At 34.1% G+C, this 26,215-nt stretch overlaps 1 protein-coding gene across 2 annotated transcripts in view; it reads right to left on the bottom strand.

Annotated features, from left to right (window-relative positions):
* Positions 1–26,215, bottom strand: part of swm (Zinc finger protein swm) — a 370,487-nt gene that overhangs the window by 21,952 nt on the left and 322,320 nt on the right. For both annotated transcript variants that reach the window (XM_090372448.1, XM_090372445.1), the window contains 2 exons: positions 15,090–15,194; positions 10,373–10,570 (listed from right to left, as the gene is read on the bottom strand). In XM_090372448.1, coding sequence (XP_090228574.1) covers positions 10,373–10,570; positions 15,090–15,194 — 303 coding nt within the window. The remainder of the gene's footprint in view (positions 1–10,372; positions 10,571–15,089; positions 15,195–26,215) is intronic.

Raw genomic sequence — 26,215 nt, 5'->3', positions numbered from 1 at the left:
AATAAATCAGGACTAAAGTAATGACTACTGAAAGAAAAAAATTTGCAGTTTAAGAAAGAGTGGCAAAACAAAATGCAATATATTTTGTGAGTGTGGAATTCCAGAAGGAACAATCTGTAGACGGATGAAAGAGAGGAAAATTGTGTTCATTTGAAGACTGCATAGAAGATGAAGTAAGCCTCCAAAAAAACAAAACTAGACTGATACAGTGATGTTGACCAATGCTTATTTATACAAGTGATTTCTACAGAAGCACAGTGATGAAGTACCAATAAATGCAGTAATTTTGAAAGCACAGGCACTTAAATTTCATAAGCTACTTGGTGGAGATGATGCACTTAAAGCTTCCAAAAGGTGGCTTTGGAGATGGAAGGCTTGTCATGGGATATCCCAGGTTAGCATTGTACGCATATCTACATTTGGTGACATTATAGCAGCAGAAGTGCTGCCTGAATTTCTGCATAATGTGATTCAAGATATTGAATTCACAGATGAGCAGTTATACATCTCTGACAAAACAGCACTGTACCATAAACTTCTCCTCAACAAGTCACTGGATATTAAAAAGGCAACCTACAAAGCAGGCATGAAAACTAACAAAGAATTATTGTGTTACTGTGCACAAACAAGACTAGAAATCACAAGCTATAGCCATTGCACTGGTAAAAATTGAAGTCTCTGGTGTTTTAAACATTTCAACATGAAATCTACCTGAAATTTATAAAAATAGCTCCAACATTGGATGACAAGCGATATTTTTGCTTCATTGTTTGAAAGAGAGTTTGTACCATCAGTGAGAAGCCATTTGCTTTCTAAAAAAAATTTAAGAAAAGGTTGTGTGTTACTGTTGGCTCACTGCCCAGCTCATCCTTCAGCTGATGTCTTGAAATTGAAAGATGGCAAGATCAGAGTTGCATTTCTGCAAAGAAACACAACTGCACTAATTCAGCCCATGGATCAGGGCATTATGTAAGCCTTCAAATCCAGTACTGTGGTGAGCTACTTGCTGGTGTTGTGAACTAGAAATTGAAGTTCTATAATTTCTATAAACATTAACACTGAAAGACATTACATACAATATTGGTTTAGCATGAGAAAAAGTAAGCTCAATAGCAACTGAAAACTGATGGAAAAACCATATTGGAAAAGTTGAGATCACTAACAATAATCTTGAATTAGTAGCATTTTCAGAACAAGAAGTAAAGGCTGCATGTAACATTCTTGGTGGCAGTCTTGTAGCAAATGACTGGCTGTTTGGATTGAGGTGAATGCAGAAGCTCCAGTTGTGCATTATCTGAGTGAAGAAGAAATCACAGCTGGCGCCTCTGTAGCCAGGAGCAGCAGTGTGTAGCACACACTTCTTGATTAAACTGGGGTTCGAGCCCGTGACCACAAATACGGAGGATGCGGAAAGGTCAGGGAATGACCACCGCATATCCCCGGAGCAATATGGCCTTAGTTGCTAATTCTCCTAAAAACTAAACAACAAACAAATCACAGCCTCTGTGAACAGTGGGAAAACACCTGACATAGGGAGTGACTCAAGATAATGTGGATGACTTTTGTAAGGAAAAAGCACTAGAAATTAACAGACAGACTACAGTACCCTGACAACAGGTGAATTGTAAAGATAAATATAATATCTTAATATAAATAAAGAAAATTTTAATTTACTTTTGTAAGGAAAAAGCACCAGAAATAAACAAAGTGCTTGAAAACAATGAGATGATGGCATTATTAGAATATCAGAGTGATAGTGAACGTTTTCATTTATTGCATCTCACCACTATTAAGAATTATGTACTAAAAAATAGTCATCAGTCCCCATAAACTAAATTATCTGACTATTTCAGAATGGATGCATAAAATGTAAGTCCGTAAATAACATTGTGTATTTGTAGAATGTAAAGGGAATGATATAACCTTTAATATTTTATGTATTTTAGTCTGCATACACATAAAACATTAGTAAATAAGGAATTTATTTACTAAGTAAACTGTGTACGTTAAAAAAATGGGGGGGAGGGTAAAAATTTTTCAGCTGTAACACACTTCACTTACAACACAGGTATAAAAACTGTCACCTGACACCCAACATTATATCGAGGTTGCACTATATTTTTATCAATTGCAAGTCCTTTAAGTTGTTTATACCACTTTTTGATGTGTCTAGTTATCATAGCATTAATTACACTGCTGCTCAACAAAATTAACAGAACAAAATGTTTCTCACAAATATTTTATTGTGAACAGCGCTGCCGTAAGTGAATATTTGATATAATAGGCATCCTGGCATGCAAATTTTGAGTATCCAATAGAAATTGATCTACCACCTTAAGAGCCACATATTATGAAAATTATTCATGCCTATAAAAACACAGGTTGTGATCAAATCACTTCATTCCCGTTTTTTTCCCCATTAACCGCAAACCACCGCAGAGCTTGTCAAAACTGGTGCCACAAACATGCGACTTGGAGCACTGACAAACGGCGTACAATTCTGTTCTCTGATGAGTTTTAGCCCGTAAACAGATTCTAGACATTATTTCTTCTGGAGAAATTGAGGAATTTTCTAGCATCTTGTATCAATAGTCAGTCCTCATATAGCACGATAGTTGGTTCCTAGAAACCCTCATGCAATGCAAAATCATGCAATATAAACAATAGGCCCTATGGGAAAAATAGGGTTAGGTGTCGACCATCCAAGATTGAACACACATTTGTAATCAAAACATTACCAAACACAATAAATTATCGTAATAAAATACGTAAGTATTTTATTACGACTATTACATAATAAAATATTGCTAATGCTTTTGCTTCTATTGTAAGCAAACTTGTTTTTTGTTTGATTTTCTATCCAAACAGATGACAGCCGTTCCATCTCTTCCAATTCTTTGTGTCTTAATCTAACACGGTGGGTCGGAGATCGGTGTGATTTTGGCCATAAATGCTAGTATGAGGCCACTACAAATTTTCCCGGGTAAGAATTTTTGACCCAGTCCGCCTCTGTTTATCAATGTTGCTTTTCTCTTTCTCTCTGAATCTGTAGTGTCTTCACCAGGATGCTTCCTTTTCACACCTTTTAAGTATTTTACTCATTTTTAGGGAATAAAGCACAATTACAAAATGAGGAGGCACGCTTGATACACATAAACAAAGCTGTGCACATGTAGCAACTGAATAAACAACACCGTAAAGGCAGAGACAACTCTAACTCACTAGCTCACATTTTACTAAAGCACATTTCTGGGGGTTATTACCATAAAACAATAAAAACAATTTCCAGTTGCGTTCCTGCTAGTGGAATCTGTTATAAACTGGTAGTAAACTCGATCTAATTTCATTTGCAATAATACCGATAGCTGGAATTTTATGTTATTATGGTGAAATGCGTTTCCCCTTCACTGAAATAAAAAACAAATACATTTTCAGAATCTTCTCTTCATTCCTATCGTGTTGCGTTCAGTTGGAGTGATTCTGGTCTGACTGCCATTTCTTGTAAACACAAAGGCAAATCATGCATAAGCAAATTCGGTTTGTGTTATATACGATATCGTTCCCCTATTTATAAATCGTGTATGATCGAATTCGTGTAGTATAAACACGTTATACGAGGACTGACTGTACCATCCCTCCAACATCAAAAGAAGGGAACATTTACAGTGGATGTGGTTTTCTTGTGTGGGGTGGAATAATAATCAACGGTGCACCTCTCTTCATGTTGTTGATAGGGGTACCATGACTGCACAAAGGTACCAAGAACAGATCCCTGAACCCTATGTGTGACTTTTAGGAGTGCAGCTGGCCCAGATTTTCCTTCCATGCATAACAATGCTACTGCACATAGAGCTCAAGTGGTGGAGGAATATCTTGAAACTGAAGATATCCAATGGCTTTGGCCAGCATGTGGACGCCCCTGGGCATTGCATTGCACACTGACAGCCAACTCCTTGGTCACTTGGTGAAAGGATGGGATTTTTTTTTTCACAGAATCATATAGACTCCCTTATATCAAGCATGGTTCACCACTGTCAAGCCTGTTTAGGCTTGACAGCCTGATCATACTTCATACTGCTGTCATGTGATTTCAAGCATCTATAGACTTCTGTAATGTGACCTTTATTGGTAATTCTTATAAAACCCCTATAAATATCCCTTATACCTGTCCGAAGTTCCCTGCTGTCTCTCCATTTCATCATTATCCTATGGTACACCACCATACCAAATTTTTTCCCGCTTCATCGCAAGCTGTAGGTGTTACACCACGTTTTCTACGTGTCCTGTTAATTTTGTTGAGCAGCGTATAAGTTTCAAAGTAACAATACCAGAGCATTTATGTTCTGTAGATTCAAATATTATATATACATACATATTATATATATATATATATATATATATATACACATACATATTATATATATATATAGTTATTATAGTAAAAGCACAATAAGTACTATACAGATATGCTGAACATGTATATGAACACAACAGTATACAGCTTACAGTAGGCCATAAGGCCAAAATAACTTATAAAGACAAAAATAGCCCATGTAGGCCTACAAATATATATATATATATATATATGTGTGTGTGCATGTATGGAGATCATACAAGTGAATATTGGAGGAATTCTTAAAGGATTCTTGGGGCTACAGTTAGCTGATCTTAAGTCAAGGGGGATTAGAATTTTCCCAGTGAGTTATTTCAATTTTTGCAGCATGCACAACATGCAAATCAGTCTGTAAACATGCACTCTTGTACAAACAACATGCATAGTGCAATATAGCCTTAAATGTTAATGCATTATGCAAATCATAGCGATAATAATAATCCCAGAAGTCTGTTGCAGAATTTTGCAGGGCAACAGTTAACTGATCTTAAATTTTCCCAGTGAGTTATTTCAATTTTTGCAGCATGCATAATATGCAAATCAATCTATAAACATGCACTCTTGTACAAACAACATGCGTAGGTATGTTCGTGTCGGACGGCACCTGGGATTTCTCCCATCTACATGCGTAGTGCAATATAGCCTTAAATGTTAATGCATTATGCAAATCATAGCGATAATAATAATCCCAGAAGTCTGTTGCAGAATTTTAATTAGCTACCTGTTGAGTCACACACCCATCATGATATTAGATAACTGTTTCAAGGAAAAGGGAGGCATTCATGACTGTCCCTATGTATCATTAAGATCACAAATAAGTAATGAATTCCATTCATATAAGAAGTACAAGAACTTCATGGTGCTGATATGGACAATGGGATACACTTTTGTAAGCGGTTTCTCCAAGATCACATCATTCAACGCTGTTTTTATCTTATTAAAAACAGTGTTGAATGATTAACAAACACAACTTGAAGTAACGGCCCGATGAATGGCCAATATGGACTGAAACAATGCATGTTCAACACAATCCATGAGTAATGGAATGGCATTACTTGTAATTATCATTACTTGCCATTCGACTCCGTAGCTAGGTGGGCAGAAGCAGCAGTGCGTAGCACACGCTTCTTGATTAGACCGGGGTTCGAGCCTGTGACCACCAAATACAGAAAGGTCAGAGAATGACCACCGCATATCCCTGGAGCAATATGGCCTTAGTTGCTAATGCTCCTAAAAAAAAAAAAAAAAAAACCAATATTTGCCACTACTAATATTAATATATACTACTTCTCAAGAATCATATGTTCTTATAATCAGAAGTGTTTCCTTGAAGTAAATTGTGGAATACATGAAAATCAGCTCCAATTTAGCATATAAACTGAACCAATACAAATATTATTTGTCAATTATTATATTTTGCCTATGGTGGCTGATTTGCATATGCTATATGCATGTTCTTGTATGTTCTGACTTGTATCTTGCATATTCACTTGTCAATTTATGTTTTGTTTGTATAAGCATTTTTGATTTAATGTGGCTGAACAATATATACCACTTCTTAATTTAGTATACCTTAATTCTTGTTTTTTGGTGATTAACGCAGGAGGGCAACAAGATTGGTGAATGGAACAAAGGGTTGCTGTTACCAAGAAAGGCTTACGTTCAGCAAATTTCAGTGTCTAGAGACAAGGCACCTGCGAGGTGATCTAACTGAGGTGTATAAGGCCTTCGATGTTTGAGCAAGCTCAATGCTGATGTGATTCTTCCTCTTGCGATTGTTTCCAAATTTCGGAAACAATCGTTTTTTAATGATCGTTTCTGAAAATCCTGTGGCAACACCTGTACACTTTGTTGCCCGATTAATTGGCACAAGCTTGGAACTCCATTTAGTGCTTCCTTATAAAAATAATTAATGACATTAAATTTAATGTTTTTAACTTGACTATGTAAACCGTTCCCTCTTGCATTCTTAAATGATAGTATTCCCATTCTTTCTTTGCTAACAAACTCGTACTCCGAATGAACTATTAAACTATGCAGCTGTTGTGAGAAACTGCTGGTAGTGTTTACTAATTCCTCATCTGAGTTGTACCATAACTGTCCTGGTATTCTACCAGGAATGGTTACATTTCACGTAGTCGGACAGACTTCAATTTCCATAATAGGAATCTTTCTGAAGACAGAGGCCAAGTATTTAACAAAGTTAAACACAAGCCCAAACCTTAAGGCTCGAAACTGTGTTTAAGCTAGAGCCTCACGCCATTATTCATCATTCTGCCTAAATTGCTAATATCTTTTTAAACTGAATAGCATCACCCAGAAAGGCAAATGCAAATCTGCTATACATTTAAAAATCTGAGATTGCCAGCACAGCCGTTTTAAAGCTGAATGGCTTCTCATCAGCTAGATGGTCCTGCCAGTTGGCGAGAAGCTAGTTTAAAAAATTCAATATGTATTCATTTGTAACTGTTTGCCACAAAACATATTTGACACACCAACAATGCACAATTATGTGCAGGAGAAAAGAAAAAGTTACATTAATAATAACAATATATCATGACAAAGTAACAACCCATAACACTTCTTTGATTAGTAGAGAATACAAATTTTGATATATTCCGTATGTAAATTTAGTCCATAATGGAACACAATACCATTTTTTGATATGTGTGTGTGTGTGTGTGTGTGTGTGTGTGTGTGTGTGTGTGTGTGTGTGTGTGTGTGTGTGTGTGTGTGTGTGTGTGTGTGTGTGTTAAGAGGGAAGCATTGCAGTTTTTGGCAGTCCCATCCAAAAGGTAGGAAGTAAAATAGTACTCACAGTTTTCAAATCATACACACCACTGCATATTAGTATTTAAATGGGGACAGATGTAATTTACTAGGGAACACTCTGCCGAGTTAATGAGTATCCAAAATTTCTCTATAAAATGGTTCTAAACAATGAATTGCTCAACTAAAGTATAGGGGTTTCGCCAGTAGGACTTTTCAATGCAACAATTTACATTCTTATAAACAGAAACAAAGAAAAGGAGAGTTATTTAAAATTATACATTTCAAACCAATACATAGGAGATGATTTGTGTTAACTAGGTAAACAAGAGGGCAGGGTTCTGATAACATTTTTAATAATATAAAATACTTCAAAAAAAAAAATGGAAAAGGAAAAAAAAAAAGAGGTGCTTTTTCTGTTGGGACTGACGATGAGCTGAAAGCAGATTTGGATAACCCTCCATAATTTTCTTTAGAGACTGATTTACACTTTAGTCAATTCATTTCTTGCTGAACTGTTAAACTTTATATGACTTTGCTTTATCAGAAGAGATAACATTAGCATTAGTAGGACATATGATGCAAAAAAGCAAGCTTATATAGTATCAGGAAAAAAAAAAAAAACATTTCACTTATTCAATTCAAAATTCAACTTTACTCAATGCTTGTCTAGTTCTGCCTTGAACTTATTTAAGTTGCTGACCTCCACTATGACAAATGGAAGTTTCTTCCAACTATCAACCACCTGCTGGCTGAAGGAGAATTTCAGCAGATCTATTCTGTAATTGTCTTTCCTCAATTTGAATTTATGCCCTGTCAGGTGAGTAATCTGAGCAAGAGGAAGAATTCCATAAGCACTGAGCTTGCTCAATCCATTCAAGGCCTTATACACTCAATTAGATCACCTCACAGGTGCCTAGTCTCCACAAGCTGCAATATAAAAGGATGGTTGAGTGGGAGAAGACAGGGTGGTAATCAATGGGTGCTGCTCTTTGTGGACTAATGTTATTAGTGGAGTTTGACAGGGTTCGGTGTTGGGTCCACTGTTGTTTTGTATATTTATCAATGATATTTATGAAGGTATATCAGGCTTAGTGTTAAAGTTTGCAGATGATACAAAGGCTGGCAGGGTTGTTAATGACGGTAACGGCAGTGTGCTACTGCAACAGGATCTGAAAATTTGGGCAGATGGGTTGAGAAGTGGCAACTGAAGTTTAACCTTGACAAATGCAAAGTACTGCATATGGGTAAAAGTAACCCCTATGAGTACCACACATACCAACCGTGTGGTACTACACTTAAGATGGTAGAAAATGAAAAAGACCTGGGAGTAATTGTGCAGTCAGATATGAAGTTTTCTGAGTAATGCAGACAGGCTGCCAGGGCAGGTCATGGGGTTTTGTCAATGATATATAGGAATTTTGCTAGCAGGGAAAAGGAGGTGATTGTCCCTCTGTTGGGCCACGCCTTGAGTAATACATACAGGTCTGGAGGCCTCATTTTAGGAAGGATATAGATTTGCTTGAGCGTGTACAGAGAAGGGCAACAAGATTGGTGAGGGGAATGAAGGGATCCTCTTACCAAGAGAGGCTTAAGTTCTGCAAATTGCAATGGCTGGAGACTAGGCACCTGCGTGGTGATCTGATTGAGGTGTATAAAGCCTTGAATGGATTGAGCATGCTGAATTCTGAAGGGATTCTTCCACTTATTCAGATTATGAACCTAAAGGGGCATAAATTCAAATTAAGGAAAGACAGATGTAGAATAGATGTGCGGAAATGTGACTTTAGCCAGCGGGTGGTTAATTGCTGGAACAAACTTCCATCTGTCATAGAGGTTGATAGGTTAAATAAATTTAAGGAGAAACTGGACAAACATTTAGAGGGAATGGTTGTGTGATTTTTTTTTTTTTGGCTGATGCTGCATAAGCTCATAACACTTGCTTTCTTGCATCACATGCCACTACTACTATAAGCAGAACTTACGCCTTTCTTAACACAAACCTTTTGTTCCACTCACCAATCTTGTTGCCCTTTTCTGTACTCGTTGCATCCTTCCTAAAATGGGCCTTCCAGACCTGTATACAGTACTCAAGGTGTGCCCTAACCATTGCCTTATACAAGGGGACAATCACACCCTTATCCCTGCTAGCAAAATTCCTATATATCATTGACAAGATACTATGAGGTACTCTTGCAACCTTTTTGCATTATTCATAAAATTTTGCTAATGAAGACCAGCTTTCGTCCTTTGAAAGTCTATTTAAAATCCCAATCTTCGATTTAACTGTTAAAATTTTCTGCTTCCTTTTAAAAGACGAAGAAGAAGACCGCCATAAATACAGTATGATAAAATAAAACTCTTTAAGTGTTTAGAATCTCTTCATTCCTATATTTAAACTTCATAAACTTTTTATGAGCCAAGGACTTGGAAATTTTCTTCAATGAATATCCTATTATTGAGGAGAAGAAATTATCTGTGGCAGAATTCCTGAGATGTTTCAGCACATAATGATGAATTTAGTCTGATCTTACATCATTTCCTTTAGAGAGCGTTAATCCATTAATTAAATCTTTGTGTATTTGAGCATATATTGATTATATGCTCCAATACACAAATCTTCATCAGTACTAATAAAGTTACCAGGCAGTATACCTTAAGTAATGTAAAATAAACTGATATATTTATAGCTCACTTGGGTTGCTCTATCTGCCACTAACTTTAATGGACTGGATAATCTAAATTCCAGTGTTTACAGCATCAGTTGCATCATTTAAAATTATCCAATTTACAGTGTTTTAAACTTAAGTTTCTTATTCAAAATGTCTTGGCTTTTGCTACTCAACACAGCAATATCAAATTTAAATGCTGCCATGTTTTAAATTTAACTGCTGATTATAGTTCAACCAGAAACAGATATGCACTTTCATTTGCCTGTTACAGGGATGATATTCTGAAGAGTGCACTGACATCCCAATCTATAAGATGCAGTGACAACAATGAAAATTTATTATCATATGAACTAAAAAGACGTAAATTATCTAATTAACAGCTTATGACTTGAATCCTCATTCTCTAGAACCCTTCCAAATAATTTTTCTAAACTGTATACAAACTTCAGTTTCAGTTGATTTGGAATATAAGTTGCTATTTTCACATTGTATATGGAATTCCCTACATTTAAATTGTAATTAAAGGACTGGTACTCACAGAAAAATGATTTGACAAACTCTCTTTTTCAGCCAAATGATATCCTCTTGTTAGTACCTTCCGCGGTCGATGGTCAATAGTGGTGCGAATTCGAGTCATAATTCCTCTCCCTCTTCCTCGAAAGGTGCCTGCTGTTCTTCGGGATACTCCTCTTCCTGACCGTCCACGACCATTATCTAATAGGCCTAAAGCTCTAGCCTAAATTTTTAAGATAGAGAAACCACATATGATAATTATGAAACATGTATACACATATATAGTTAAGATTCTTCCATATTTAATCCATATATATATATATATATATATATATATACAGTAGACTCTCGATTTTCCGGGATAGATGGTAAAAACCAAATCCAGGATAATCGATTTCCCAGTTAATCCAAAAATATAGAAGTCCCCGACATACGTAAGAGATACGTTTCAGGACTTCTTACTTCGTTTTACGTAACTTGGGAATGACTAGTAACATATTGCTACTATATTATTATTGACAAATCTGAATTCAGCATGATACTTGTTAATGTTTGACCATTTTCATACATTCTTATTAAGTTTAATTTTCTGATCCAAGTCGATTGCTTTCCTTTTCTTGGTAGATTTACTAGTACCGCTGTCACTTATTCTCTTAGCTGGCACCATGATAACGGTCAAAATTAAATTTTCTGAAAAGAACTTCACAGGGTCAAGGCAAAAAACTCACTATTACCACCCCGTGCAAGCTCACATTTTACTAGAGCACATTTCTGGAGGTCAACAAAAAACAATTTGCACTTTCCCTTTTATTGGGCTTTTCTGTTAGCACAATCTATTATAAACGGGTAGTAAACTGGATCTTACTGCATTTGCGACGATACCGATAGCTGGAATTCTGTTGGTTTTTACGTTATTATGGTGAAGTGTGTGTGTCCTCTTCACTGAAATCTTCAGTCATATAAAAAAAAAAAAACCATAAATAATTGTAAGAATCTTCTCTTTCCTATTTTTTTGCTTGTTACTCTGATCTCTCTTGTGCAATTTGTGTGTGCCGTGAGCATTATTGATTGCTTATTATTTTTTTTGTTGTTGTTGCGTTTGTTTTAAATTTTACAATCCTAAAAAAAAAAAAATAATAAATAAATAAAAACTGAGTGAAAACAAATTTACGCAAATTCATAGTTGCGTAAGTCAGGGACTTACTGTATTGAAAAATGTTAAGCAACCTACGTAAAAAATATGGCGACAGATAAAAAAACTTACCACGTACTACTCGTGTGTCCAATACAATGCTTCCCTTTATTTTTTACAATGTCGCGTATGGTTTGATCACCAACATTACAATGGTTAATTAGAGATTTAACAGATGCACCATTTTCAAACTTTTGAATAATTTCAAGTCTTTGTTTAACAAAAAGCGCAACTCTTGTGTTTACCCATAATTTTTGCAATTTCTAAACAAAAGAAAATATTTACTATAAAAAAAAAAAAAATTGACATCCCTGACATAAATAATGAAACAAAATTTGTCTTTTTGCAGTGCAACAGAACACAACAAACGACACGACACACTAAAACAAACAAACATTTGGTCTCTTTTTTTTTTTTTTTGAGCAACTGTTATAACCCCCTTCACTGCAGTCTTCAATCATAAAAAAAATAAATATATAAATTTTCAGAATCTTTTCTTCATTCCTTTTTTTTTTTTTTTTAAGCTTCATAAACTTGTTACTCTGTGCAAATCGTGTTAGTTGCAATCTCACTTGCACGTATCGTGTTAGTTAGATGGAATTGTTCGTGAAAAATGCATATGCATGCAAAAATTTATAAAGAAATAAGAGAAGAGATTATCTTGGAAATAAATGCCTCTTAAAGCATTTCTGAAGAAGACAACTCCTTGTGCAACAAACCAACAATGAGTGCCAACCCAACAATGAATGATGATAAAGAATAAACATTCTTTAACATTTGTAAGTCATAAATAATTTCTTTAAATTATAATTTGCTTAATTTTACAGGCTATGTTTTCATTTCTTTGGATCGATCAATCATTGTTTAAATATAAACTAATTAGCTAACTACTTTCGTTGTTGAGAACATAATCCATTTTTAACATTATGTCTATGGGAAATAAATTCTCACTTTACAAGTTTTCGCTTTACGAGCGCTTGCCACGAACGAATTAACTCATAAAGTTGGGAACTACCTGTAATCAAGAGCAGTGTATTTCAAAAAAATAGATAAATAAAATAAATAAAAGATATACAAAGATTTGTTTCTCCTATATTTAATCTTATTAAATTCATGGTGTGCACACAAATACTTAAAAGCTAATGTATAAGGAGGAAATGTATCTGTACTTGTAGCAAATTTAGTTTGTTTTTTGGAATGCATATACAAAAGATGCATTTTATCATTAAATGATGATTGTAGCAGCAGAATAGTAAGAGTACTTACTTTAAGAGCTTTACATAACTGCTAAGTGTATATCACCTTTATTCTCTAAAATTCTAATTTTTCTTAAAATGAACTAACTCCACAATTAAGTCAGCAAGCAACAACATTTTACTGTTTAGACTGTCAAAAACAGTCTAAACCAAGAAAAGAATACCGTGAACTGAACTTGTCTAATACGAAGGGTGATCATTTAACTCATGGATTGGTGCAAGATCTTAGCTTAATTGTCATCATCTGAATCTTCTGTGGATTTCTCCTTCTTGAAATACTCTCCCTTGGACTTTACACACTTTCATCACTGTCATACCCATGCATTAAATGCTTCTTGCAAGCCATTTTTCGAAAGACTGCAAAGCACTTCCACGTGGCTCTGTGAGCATCATTGTCAGAAGTGAAACCTTGCCTTTCAGAGCTTTCGTCAGACAGGGAAACAGGAAGAAATCACACGGGGCTAAGTCCGGTGAATAAGGGGGATGTGGCAGAACCTCATCACCTATGGCAGTGATCATTGATTGCACAATATTAGCTGTATGGCACCTCGCATGTTTTGATGGAGAAAGCAGTCCACACCAGAAAGTTCTCAAAAGTTTCTCATGAATGGCATAGTGAAGCATACTCTGAGAATCTCAGAGTATGCTTCCTTATTCATAGTTGTTCCACGAGGCACAAAATGTGTAACAAGAATGTCTTTTGTGTCAAAAAAGACAAGAACAATTTGTTTGTCAGCTGAATGAGAAGCTCGAAATTTCTTAGGTATTGGTGAATCAGAATGCTTCCACTCACTTGACTGTTGTTTTGTCTCTGGATCACAATGAAAAATCCAAGTTTCATCACAAATCGCTATTAATATGATTAAGAAGTTTTGACCCTGTGTTTCAAAACGATCAAGCATTTCTTTGCACAAGTCTACTCTTTGCTGTTTTGTTCTGGAGTCAAATTATGTGGAATCCAGCGGGCACAGATTCGTGACCTTTTCAGGTGATCTTTCAAAATATTGTGAGCAGTACCATATGAAATAGATAATCTAACAGCTAATTCACAAAGTGTAATTGGCTTGTCTTCATCCAAGATTTCCTGGGTTTTTGCGATTTGCTCACGAGTCGAGGAGGAAGACTGACCAGATCTTGGGTCATCTGCAACACTCACGGCCTTCACTGAATTGCTTGTGCCATTTAAATATGGCTGTTCTACCAAGACACTCAATACCAAATGCTTCATTCATTCAAACAGTTAAACTGTTTTAGATGCATTTAAGACCCGTCTGACACAATAACGAATCACATATCACTGTTCAATCAGTATCTCCAACATTATACTCGCCTTCAAAACGATTGTCAGTGACACATGCCTAAAAAAAATCTCTTCATGCAATACTAGCACGACAAGTACTGGTATGTGCACACAGTCTGCTGAGTAGTGATCATAACTGCCACTAGAGAGCACCTCTAGTGGCAGTTATGTTCACATAGTAAACATAAAATCGCGTGCGTGCGTGTGAAGGAAGGGAGCATGAAAGTCGGTATGTAACCACTTAAGTTAGGAAATTTAAAAAATAAATAAATATATAAAATAACTACCACCATGATATAGTTTTACAGTGGTTCTGGTATTGCTGATCATAAAAAAGTGACAAATATATCTGTTCACGGTCATGTCATAACCTTTTAAAGATAGGATGCTGTAATCACCAAAAGCTGTCACTATAAATATAATACTTATTTTTATAATGCTTATACAATTACTGAATATATTATAATAGTTGAAATTCAACAAGAAACCTGCATACAAGGTACAGGTTTATAAAAGCCATGCAATTGATTACGTTATGAAAATAAAAGGGTCCCACTCATAAAATACCATTATCACTGTGATAACTGATTTTTTTGGTGTGGCTATAAGAATAACAGGCAATCATATTAGAAGCTCATAAAAGTGTGGTTACGAATTAAAGAAAAAATAATAGACATTGTGAAATGATTTTATTTATACAGTGCTACAGTTTTAGTGACCAAAGAGAAATGCAAAAAAACTGTATTAGAGATATAAATGGTCCGAATTTGTTGTCAAAAATAGTAATTAAATGTGCTCAAAATTCAAAAGGTATTGAACCAGCTTATGGTTCAAGTCTGATGATCATAAATATCATTTGAATAATTGAATCTTTCAATTTCATAGTTGGTCTTTTGAATTGAAAATTTCCTGTATTTGGAATAAAATTATGAAATAAGAACTACATTAAGAATTATTTATTGTTCACTTATATATAAGATCAGTATTAGCCAACCTGCTGTTTTAATTCATTGACTTTCCTCTTCAATTCAGTAGTGTCATCTCCTTTATGCTGCTTGTTATAGAGATCCATTTCAGCATCTAAAAGTTCTCTTTCAGCCTAAAAAAATTATGCACTTTTAATAATTTAATGTGAAATTAAAAAAAAAGAAAAAATTAATTTATTTTTCTTTTAATAAAAAAGAGCACTTTTTATGTATAAATCAATGATAGTTCAACTTCAGAGTACTTGCTGGGCAGACAACTTGTGTGATCAAGACCCACTAATTTTCACAGTTGGTATTTTGAATTCAGAATTTCCTGTATTTGGAATAAAATTATGAAATAAGAACTATAATAAGAATTATTTATTATTTATTGTTCACTTATATATAAGATCAGTATTAGCCAATCTGCTGTTTCAATTCACTGACTTTCCTCTTCAATTCAGTATTCTCGATCACACAAGTTGTCTGTCCATCCAACATGTCTAGTAAAGTTTCGAAACAGGATTCCCATAATGATTTTTATACTTCAGAATACTATGAAAATTTTGGGTTTTTTTATTTATCCAGTGAAGAATAAACTGATAGTAGAGAGAGAGTCATTTACAAGAAGACAGGAAAAAAAAAGAAAGAAAGAAAAAACAGGCTGATGCATAACAATGCAATATCTTATAATATAAGATTCAATATACAGCAGGCCCCCCGTTATAACGTGGTTCACTTTAGGCTGATTCGTTATAATGCTGTCACAGATCACTATAACGCAATTTTACAGATTGCATTTTTGGCATATTTAACGAAATCGTTTCATTTGATGGAGTCGATAGCTTGAAAATGAATATCAAAACAGCATTAAAACGTTTCCCACGCCAACTTGAGAAATTTTCCCAAGCTCAGTGAAATTTTCTCGCACGCTAATTTAATTGCAGTACAGTGACTTGTTATGTAGTTCAGAGATCAACATTTTAAAAAATTATCAAGCATATTACTTGTAATATTTGTGTTATATGCATTTATCCGAAGTCTAGTCATCATATCATATTAGTCATTGTGAAAAGGACAGTTTACTTGAACATCGTATCATAATTAATGCAACAAATGCAGTTACATTTTCGAAGAGTTAATAATGGCTGATAAGAATGAAAAAGCAACAACGTCTGGGCGCAGTAAGAAGACTATAAATGTAAGAAAAAGACTGAATTTGAAAATTAAATTAGACGTTTTGAAGCAAATCGATTCCGGTCAAAGACAAGCGGATGAGTGCCATAATTTAGGACTTGCAAGTTTAACTGTAAGAACAATTATAAAAAAAAATAAAGAATTAATTTTAGCAGCGGGAAAGATAGCTGTTCCACTGCAAGCAACTAGGGCTAGGCCGGCTATTAGTATTGAAATGGTAAGACTTTAACTAATTTTATTGAAGATAATATCCAATGCAGAATTCAGTTAAGTTAAATATTATTAAAAAAAAAGAGAAAGATTAGCCAATATGATGATCTGAAGAAAACACCCAAAAAAAAAAAAAAAAAAAATGTGGAACCATTTAAAACTAGTAAGGGCTGGTTGAATAGATTTAAAATCCAGGGAGAAGCCGCAAGTGCAGAAGGAGCCGAAACTATCAAAAAAAGAACTTGTTAAAATTATTAAAGAGGGATATTATGTGTTAAACTATACTTCTCAACAAGTTTTTAACATAGATGAAGCAGGACTTTTGTGGAAATGAATGCCTAAAAGAAGTTTCATATTGAAAGAATAAAAAAACATGCCAGGTTTCAAAGCGGCGAAGGTTCGGTTGACTTTATTGTTGGGTGGTAATTAAACTGCGAGGGATTTAAAATCAATACCCCTTTTAGTTTATTTGGGAGAGGGCCAAAGTTCAACGCAAAATCGATACATTTCATGATTAAATTCATCAATTAAATTAAATCAATTTAGATAAATTAAATTCATGATTTTAATTGGAATTTTAAGTTTAATTTTGATACACAAGTAGTTAGCACATAATTATATACGTATGGAATGCAGAATATTTTATATGTACAAATATTTGAATATTAAATATTTTGACCGACATTTGTGCATCTTTTCACTACCGTTTATTATTGATTAGGAAATATCCTAAGGCACCGACCGCAACTCACAAATACATATGTTACCTTATGGGAATGCGGTGCTCGCTTAGCGTGAATTCACTTAGCGCTCTGTTTTTACAGAACGAATTATCAGCATTAAGCAGGGGTCACCTGTACTGTTATGTTTTTGTAATTCCATACTAGTAAATTAATAAGAGGAGTTTACCTCAATATAGTACGTGGAACACTTCCGTATGATACCCTCCAGAAATTAAAACGGAAAAAACGAAAAAATCGACAACTTACCGGTACATTAAAGTAAAATATAAATAATTAAAGTAAATTATAAATAATTAAATAATCAATTTAACACAATTCAAAATCAATTCAAAACAATTAAAATTCAAATTAACGCAATTAAAAGAAGCTAACGAAAATATTCAAAACGATTTTCCTTCCTTAGTAAGGAAGGAAAATCGTTTTGAATATTTTCGTTAGCTTCTTTTAATTGCGTTAATTTGAATTTTAATTGTTTTGAATTGATTTTGAATTGTGTTAAATTGATTATTTAATTATTTATAATTTACTTTAATTATTTATATTTTACTTTAATGTACCGGTAAGTTGTCGATTTTTTCGTTTTTTCCGTTTTAATTTCTGGAGGGTATCATACGGAAGTGTTCCACGTACTATATTGAGGTAAACTCCTCTTATTAATTTACTAATATCATTATCAACGTAGAACATATTGAGTATTACAGCTCTGATTCATACTATGTAATTCCATACTAAATGGCTAACATTTACTAAGCCTCATTTCATTTATTACAGTGGTTATTACTTACTTATTAAAAATTATAAAAGACTGCATTTTACATTAGGCCAGCCACATATTAAACTACAAGCGCACACCAAAAAAATTATAGTTGGACAATATAAGTGCTCCTAGATAGCTCCATATTTACATGATTGAAAGTCATTTAAGAATATTTTGTGAATTTTTCATGTCAAAAATACTATAAATAGTTTAATAAAATATATTCTTAATGGCACTAGCTATTTCATTGCTTTTTAGCTACGTTAACCCTTTAGTCATATAGGGATCCAGTTTACTTTGCTTTGCTATCTCACTTTGACTTCACTAGAAAGCCATTCTGTATGCAGTGAAGCTACCCAATGCTTTTCCAAGGTCAATTTTGGCCAATTTTTTCACTAAAAAATTTGAAAAGTTTCTATTGAATAAGATGAAAATGTGCTACAAAGTTGGCAACAGCTTGTGTATGATTTCATGCAACTGACAACGGATTAAATATCATAAAAAAAAAAAAAAAAAACCTATTTTATTAACAGAAACTTCAAGAGAAAAGTCGACCCCAGAAAAATGAGCGTTACCCCTGGGTTGTCACAATATATATATATATAAGTTAGTAGTTGTGAAAGGCAATGTGCTAATGTTACTTGACTGGTAATGCTAGTTATGGAGAACAAAGGGCTTTTATTATTATTATTTTTATTTCTATTATTAATAATATTTTAAACTGTTGCTACCTTTAAAACATGTTAACTGCAAGCCATGTCCAGGTCTTGCTCACGTTACCCGGAATGGCTTTCTATATAAAAACCTTATATTTTTTCCATATTACAGACACAGATGTAAACCGTAATTACACATTGTAATTACAGTTTACATCTGTTTTCACACTTCTTTATATCAGTAGTTTTGGCATATTAGCCGATATTTCCTGCTTCATATCGGTATATTCACTTTATTAACTTATATGTCTCTGTCTGGAAAACAATTTTTCACACCACTTTATATTGGCAGCATTGCCCTTTTAACCTACTTTTCTTTCTTCATATCGGGAACCTGGCTTTATAAGCTTATATTTCTTTAATAAACTTAATTTTGAATTAACATCATACTCAGGAATCTTATTTCCTCATCGCCTTTTTTGACTTAATTTTCACTTTATTTTTACCTTGTTTATTAAGTTTTTCGACATATTATTATGTTCACTTTATTTATTGATTTATTATGTACTTTGAACTCTTATATGGATAGACAAAATTTACCAAACATGTTACACGGGCAGAGTAGAATAAACTTGACCCTGGAAGCCTATGCTCTGTATGGCTCTTCATTACACTGTACTATTCCTAAACATTAGCATAGGCACATGATGCAAGAAAGCAAGCTTATATAGCATCAGCCAAAAAAAACTAAAAAAAAAAAAAAAACCCCTTATTTCTCCCATCCACTCGCTCCAAATGTTTGTCAAGTTCTGCCTTGAATCTATTCAAGCTATCAACTTCTACAACGACAGATGAAAGTTTGTTACACAAATCAACCACCCGCTGGCTAAAGGCAAACTTCCGCACACTATCCTACAACCGTCTTTCCTCAATTTGAATTTATGCCCTCTCAGATGATTATTCTGAGCAAGAGGAAGAATCCCATCAGCATTGAGCATGCTCAAACCATTCAAGGCTTTATACACCTCAATCAGATCACCTCGCAGGTGCCTAAGTCTCCAGACACTGTAATTTGCAAAACTTAAGCCTTTCTTCGTAAGAGCAACCCTTTGTTCCATTCACTAATCTTGCTGCCCTTCTCTGTACTCGTTCCAACAGCTCTGCATCCTTCTTAAAATGAGGCCTCCAGACCTGTATACAGTACTCAAGGTGTGGTCTGACCATTGCCTTATACAAGGGGATAATCACCTCCTTATCCCTGCTAGCCACACACATATTACACACACCTTGCAGAGCAAACAAGCATCAAATGCCCTCAGCCTAGCTAACAACAGGATAACAGATTCCCATTCTATCACATCCATACAAAAACGTCAAATTCAACTAATGTATCAATAGGCGTTGCCTTACTTGCCCATACATGCACCCCTATCATATTACTAACAATAAACCCATTTTCTGCAAGTATAGCAACGTGGTGTACCTCATCACTTGTCATACTTGCAATGCAAAGCATGTTGGCCAAACCGGCAACAAACTGCACCTAAGGCTTAACCTTCATAGATCAGACATCAACAATTACAATAACGTAAAAAAAACATGGCAAACAGCAAAATGAAATAGAAAACATTTCCAGAAGCATTGCTTCTCTAATATCTACATCTCCATCTTAGCCCATATACCTGACCCTGCTTTAAGAAACAGACAGGAAGAAATATTTATGCTAAAGCTTAAAACACTGTACCCTTATGGATTAAACAACAAATTTAGCCATAGTATCATTACTAGTTCTATAGAAAACCTTTGTATCTATGAGAAATTTCAAATGGTCAAATGTATAAGCAAACCAGGATGCCATAAAAAATGCAAACCAAGAAATAATAATTCAGACATTCACAAACTAGGTACCTTTACTCAGATTGTAACCATTTGGGACAACAATGACAAAAGTGCAGCAGATACATAACTTACTCTTCAGTATGAAACACAACATTCTAAAAGCATTATTTAAATTCATCAACAGTTTTGTATTCAAAAATAGACACCTGATATCTGACATTTGCAAATTTAAACTAAAACCTATTAATAATAATATTAACAAGGAGTATTCTACCATTATATTAAAATTTCATAACACCACTATGGATCGCATCAACATAAACCAATGTATCAACTCACACTCCGATCTACTTCCAGCCAGTTGCCAAAACATCAGAATAAAAGCCAGATACAGATGAAAAACCTTTTGGCCTTCTTGCATGCAATTACAAATCCCTTGCCACAAACATCATATAACCAAATTACATTACAAAAAACATCATATAACCAAATTTCATAACAAAATTTGGTTATATTAATTTTAATTTTACTATTTTGCTAATTTAACTTAACTTACTTTACTTATTTATTTGTTTAAATCATTTGAATACATCTACAACCTAAAACCCATGGGGTAACTAGCCCAACATAATTAAAACTTTCCCGATTCCTTACACCAGGGGTCGCTAGCCTATACCACATACCGGAGCCCACATTCAGTCTAAACATTTTATTTCTCCACAAAAGTACAGATCTCTACGACCACATGTAAGTTGTCCTTTCTTGCTTTTTAATCTTGTTATTCTTTTATTGCATGTAAGTTATCCCTTCCTTGCTTTTTATTCTTGTTATGCTTTACTTCCAGCCTCTGTTGGATCAGCCATGAAATACAATGCTGCATTATCAATATTAAAGTTAAACAAATTATTTTAACTGACCTAAGATATTTATTTAAACAAATTATTTTAACTGACCTAAGCTATTTATTTAAACAAATTATTTTAACTGACTTAAACAAACCTTACCTACTTCCTAGTATACTACGTGGGGCTGTATTTCATGTCAGAAATGGAGGCTATACCCACTTATTGCCGTTTCCTCCTTTGATTTCGGCGGCTGGCCCTTGAAAAAGGTGGTGAAATCATAGGACAAACAGCACTAAGTTATTCTTATTATTTCTTTATTACTTCTCCTTTATCTTAGCTCTCGGCTTTGTTCACCGTGATTGCGATCACAGTTCTGTTCGCCCTTTGTTCTCCATAACTAGCATTACCATTCAAGTAATGTTAGCACATTGCCTTTCACGACTACTAACTTATGTAGAAATTATGGTCGCTGGGTACTTTCTGCATATAGCAGTGTCCCAGGTCCATAATCCATTATTATTATTTTTATTTTATTTTTATTTCTATTATTAATAATATTTTAAACTGTTGCTACCTTTAAAACACATATACACTTGGTCGTCGACTTACGACCGGCCGCACTTACGACCACAAAAAAAATAATAATAAATAAATTAATAATAAATCAGGAAGTCACTACTGAGGACACCCATAACCCAGGTGACGAGGCACATCGATGACGGGAGGCCTGAGGACAGCACCAGGCACATACACTCAGTCGCTTTCTCTCACATACACCCAGTCGCTTTCAAGCATCTGTTGCGTGTGATGTATTAATTAAAATTCTACTGAAATACGCATAAAATGTTTAGTAAAAGGAAAATGCCTTCATCTACATATATGTCAGCTAAGAAGTCAAGGAAAACTATTGATTTAGAGTGTAAAATGAAAATTATCCAGCAGTATGAAGGCGAAAAGAAAGTGAATACGATAGCACGTGACTTGAAGTTATCACATTCCACGGTATCGACGATACTTAAGGACAAAGAAAGAATTCGGGAAGCTGTGAAAGGTTCTACACCTATTAAGTCTACAATTTCAACCAAACAACGACAGGAACCCATCCATGAAATGGAGAAATTGTTGTTTGTGTGGATGGAAGATTTAATACAAAAAAATACACCCATGAGTCTTCACACAGTGCAAGCAAAGGATAGAAGTTTGTTTCAGAGTTTAAAATCACGTGCCGGAGACGATTACGCAGAAGATTTTCAGGCTAGTACTGGGTGGTTTAAGCGTTTTAAAAAAAGATTTGCTTTGCATAATGTCTCTTATAAATAAACAACTCCTACCTCAACCCAAGAACATGACCCTGACGATGCACAAGCAAAGATTAAAAATTGATTTTGTAAATTTCATTTGTATTAATTTTTACATTAATTTTAGATTGTATTTTTGCGTTTACAGTACATTATGTACAGTATTATTTTTCACATTATGCACAATATAATTATAGATTGTAGTTTTGTTTTTTTATAAACAGTATGAACAATAAACCAATTAAAATGTAGAGAACATTTGAATTTAACCTCAGAGAGACAGATAGCCTAGGCGTAGAAACGAAGGTATGTACAGTATCGCTAAATAAAAGATGAAAACATTACTGTATTTAAAATGAAAAATAAAAGATGATAAAAATTTAAAAGATTATAAAAATAAATTATAAAGATAATAAAAAGATTAGAAAGGTTAAAAAATACTGTTAATAAATATATGGCCGACATACGACCAGATCGACTTACGACCTGTCAGTCAGAACAGAAGTCGGTCGTAAGTCGACAACCAACTGTATATATATATTTTTTTTTATGTTTAAATCAGAAATGTTTAAATAACATTTCTGATACACCAGAATGTGTACATTTGGGGTTTGGATGGGGATGGAATTTGTATATCAGTTTTCTCTTACACCTTTTGATTCATGAGAAACATAAGTTCCCCACTCCCCCTCCCAATTTAATTCCTTAACCTAAGTGGTTATATGGCAATTATACTTATAACAGGATCTTTTCAGAAGCTTATAATGTAACTATATATGAATATAGTGTCAATTTTTTCCAGATTAATAATAATACTGAAAGAATTAAAAACAATCATTTTTTGATTTATAATTGCAGTGGTGGCACAAGATAATTTTCACAGTGCAAACTTTAGAAGTAAAATACACACAAATAGTAATATTTCTTGATTCCCCCCCCCCCCCTTCAGTCCAATAAAATTATAAGCAGCAACATGTCACGTGAAAGACATGAAACTAAGCAATATAAATAAAATTTATATTACAGTAACTCACATAACTTTTGGCTAATTATGTATTCTCTTTTAGGGAAGTGGAAATAAATTATAAATCACAGAAGCAAATCCTCATTAAAATAAGTACTATTTTAACAAAATTTTCACTATAACAAAAATACCTCAAAATCCTGACAATGTCCATTATTATTAATGCTTTGCGAGTCTCATTTAAACAAAACAGTTTTGATAAAAAATTCAGAATAACAAACAATTTTAGAAGTTCGTGTATGCCTAAAATGCACTGGTTTTCAACAAAAGAAAACTCTATTGGAAAATTATGGATGATATGGGGTAACTCATATTGTAAATACAGCTTTGGAAGCATACTTTTGAATGGAAAAATGGAAGTTTAAGGGAAAGACAACAAAAAAATTCCTCATCACACCCTTTACTACATTTTCCACATTTCTGAATGACTAAGCTTCTTTTTTTTAAACCGATATATGCACATATTTTCAATTCAATAACAGCGGAATGTTTGTATTAATGCAAAGAATCAAAATTAATCCAAAATGACATTAACTCGAACAGTAACAACAAGTTATATCCATTGACCATATTTCTGAATGTGGGGTATTTCCTAAAAATAAATGCTTTCAAAATGATTCTCTCTACACAGAATGTTTTAAATTTTTGTAGTATAAGTATTTCATCATTTTACTTATTACTGCTTTAAAAGTCAATATTAAAATAAAGTAAATAAAACAATAATTCTTTTAAAATAATTTTCAGTGATATTCATTAGATGAAATTTTGATACAACAAAATGATTCATGAGGTCCTGAGAATATCATTAAAATTCCTTAACTGTATTCGTTTTATCTTTTTGCAATAAGAGGGCTAGTCAATGCAGAACGAACAAAATTTTTCATGAACAACTGTACTGCTTGCTATTTGTAGCTGAGCTGTGGAATTTAAGACCAAGCCAATTTGCATCAAATAGCAACTGTACAGTTGACTCATGTACATGGTGTGACCTTGGTGGTCAGTCATGTTTATGCCTGTTCAGTTTCACCTACATAACAAGGGATGTTATATGTGAGGAATACTATGCTACTCTCAAATTCTGTCTCTGTTTCAAGAAAACTGAAGACAGCCGAAGCATATGAAATGTTAAAAGAGGCTTATGGTGAATCTATGCTTCCATATAGCACAGCTTATAGGTGGTTTAGAATGTTTAAAGATGGATGCAGTTCAATCATAAAAATTGGCAGTCCTGGAACTCCAACCACTGCTCTCACTACATAAACCATAAACATACTGCTTCTGTAACCATGAGAGAAGATCATCGTATAACAGTAAGGCAACTGGCAGAGATGTTGATAATATGAGTAGGAAGCATGCATGGTATTCTCCACGACTATTTGCATACAACATGTGTTTGTGCACACTGGCTTCCAAGACTACTCACAACTGGGCAACAGAAGTTCGCACAGTGTTTTGTCATTCAACAAATACAAGAATTCAAAGCTGTTCCACCTTTCCGCAAAAACTCTGTACAATTACAAATTCATTGTCAAAGAACAACCAAAACTTAAAGAAATGAAAGTCTACTAGTAACTTACCCACCCATATCTATTTTTTCACTGCTATTAAAGATCATGAATAAAATTTTAGTCTGTGTTCATGTTCCACACTATTTTTCTACAAAGTTTTATTCGTCACATCAGATTTACTAGCTAGATCTACTGACACTTGTCTTGCTCACTTTATTTCATTAATTTATCAAAGGCCTAGACTAATAAATGGGTATTCCCTAGAATATTGATAGAAGGCCGCCACAGCCTAGTGGTCAGGTGCGCGGGTGCCTAAGTACATGTGCCTTGAGTGACTGGGGTTCAAGCCCATGACTACTGAATACGGTGCTGTTTCTTGTATTCAATCTATCATGCAAACTCCTCTGACCGTTTGGTCGTCCCAGAGTATAAACAGAAAATTTATTTATTTATATTTCTGCAGTTTTCTTAGTTTTCCATGTTTTTTAGTTTTTTCTGTGTAGTCTGTTTCAGTTATTTTTTTCATTTATAAGAAATAAGGAAGTCTGGTCTTTTAGTTTACTTTGGAGGTCAAAAAGTGCATTACTAGTGGTTGAACTATTTTCAGGATCACTGTCAGTTCTTTCCCCCTATCATTTTATACCCTCTCCAAGTTAAATCATAGGTTTTTCTCCTATAATGAGATTTTTTTTTTTTTTTTTTTTTTTAACTTCTCCACTGAAGACTGAATTTATTAGATTCCTCTGTAATAATAGCTAAACCGTTTTTTTTTAATATACATTAGTCACTTTGTTATTCTGAATCAGTTAAATATTTGAGTTTCCTTTGATAATACAGATTTTAGCCTATAATTTATCTGATTTGGTCAGCAGCCATATAGCTGGCACTGTACTAAGAAGTTATCAAATAAAAGTCATTGTTCACTCCACGCCTCCCCCACAAGAAGGTGAGTGTCACTGAGTTTGTACCTCAATCAACTCCCACACAAGCCTCACTTAGTGAATGGGGGGGTGGGAAGATTCTCCTGGTTAAACCCTTATTCTTATTTTGTATTTTATCCATTATGTTATTCACTAGC

Source organism: Mastigoproctus giganteus, chromosome 1 (assembly GCF_048544385.1).
Source record: "Mastigoproctus giganteus isolate SK-2022 chromosome 1, ASM4854438v1, whole genome shotgun sequence".
Classification (NCBI taxonomy): domain Eukaryota; kingdom Metazoa; phylum Arthropoda; class Arachnida; order Uropygi; family Thelyphonidae; genus Mastigoproctus; species Mastigoproctus giganteus.
The sequence above is the reverse complement of the archived record's forward strand: the minus strand, read 5'-3'. Positions and strand labels throughout refer to the sequence as shown.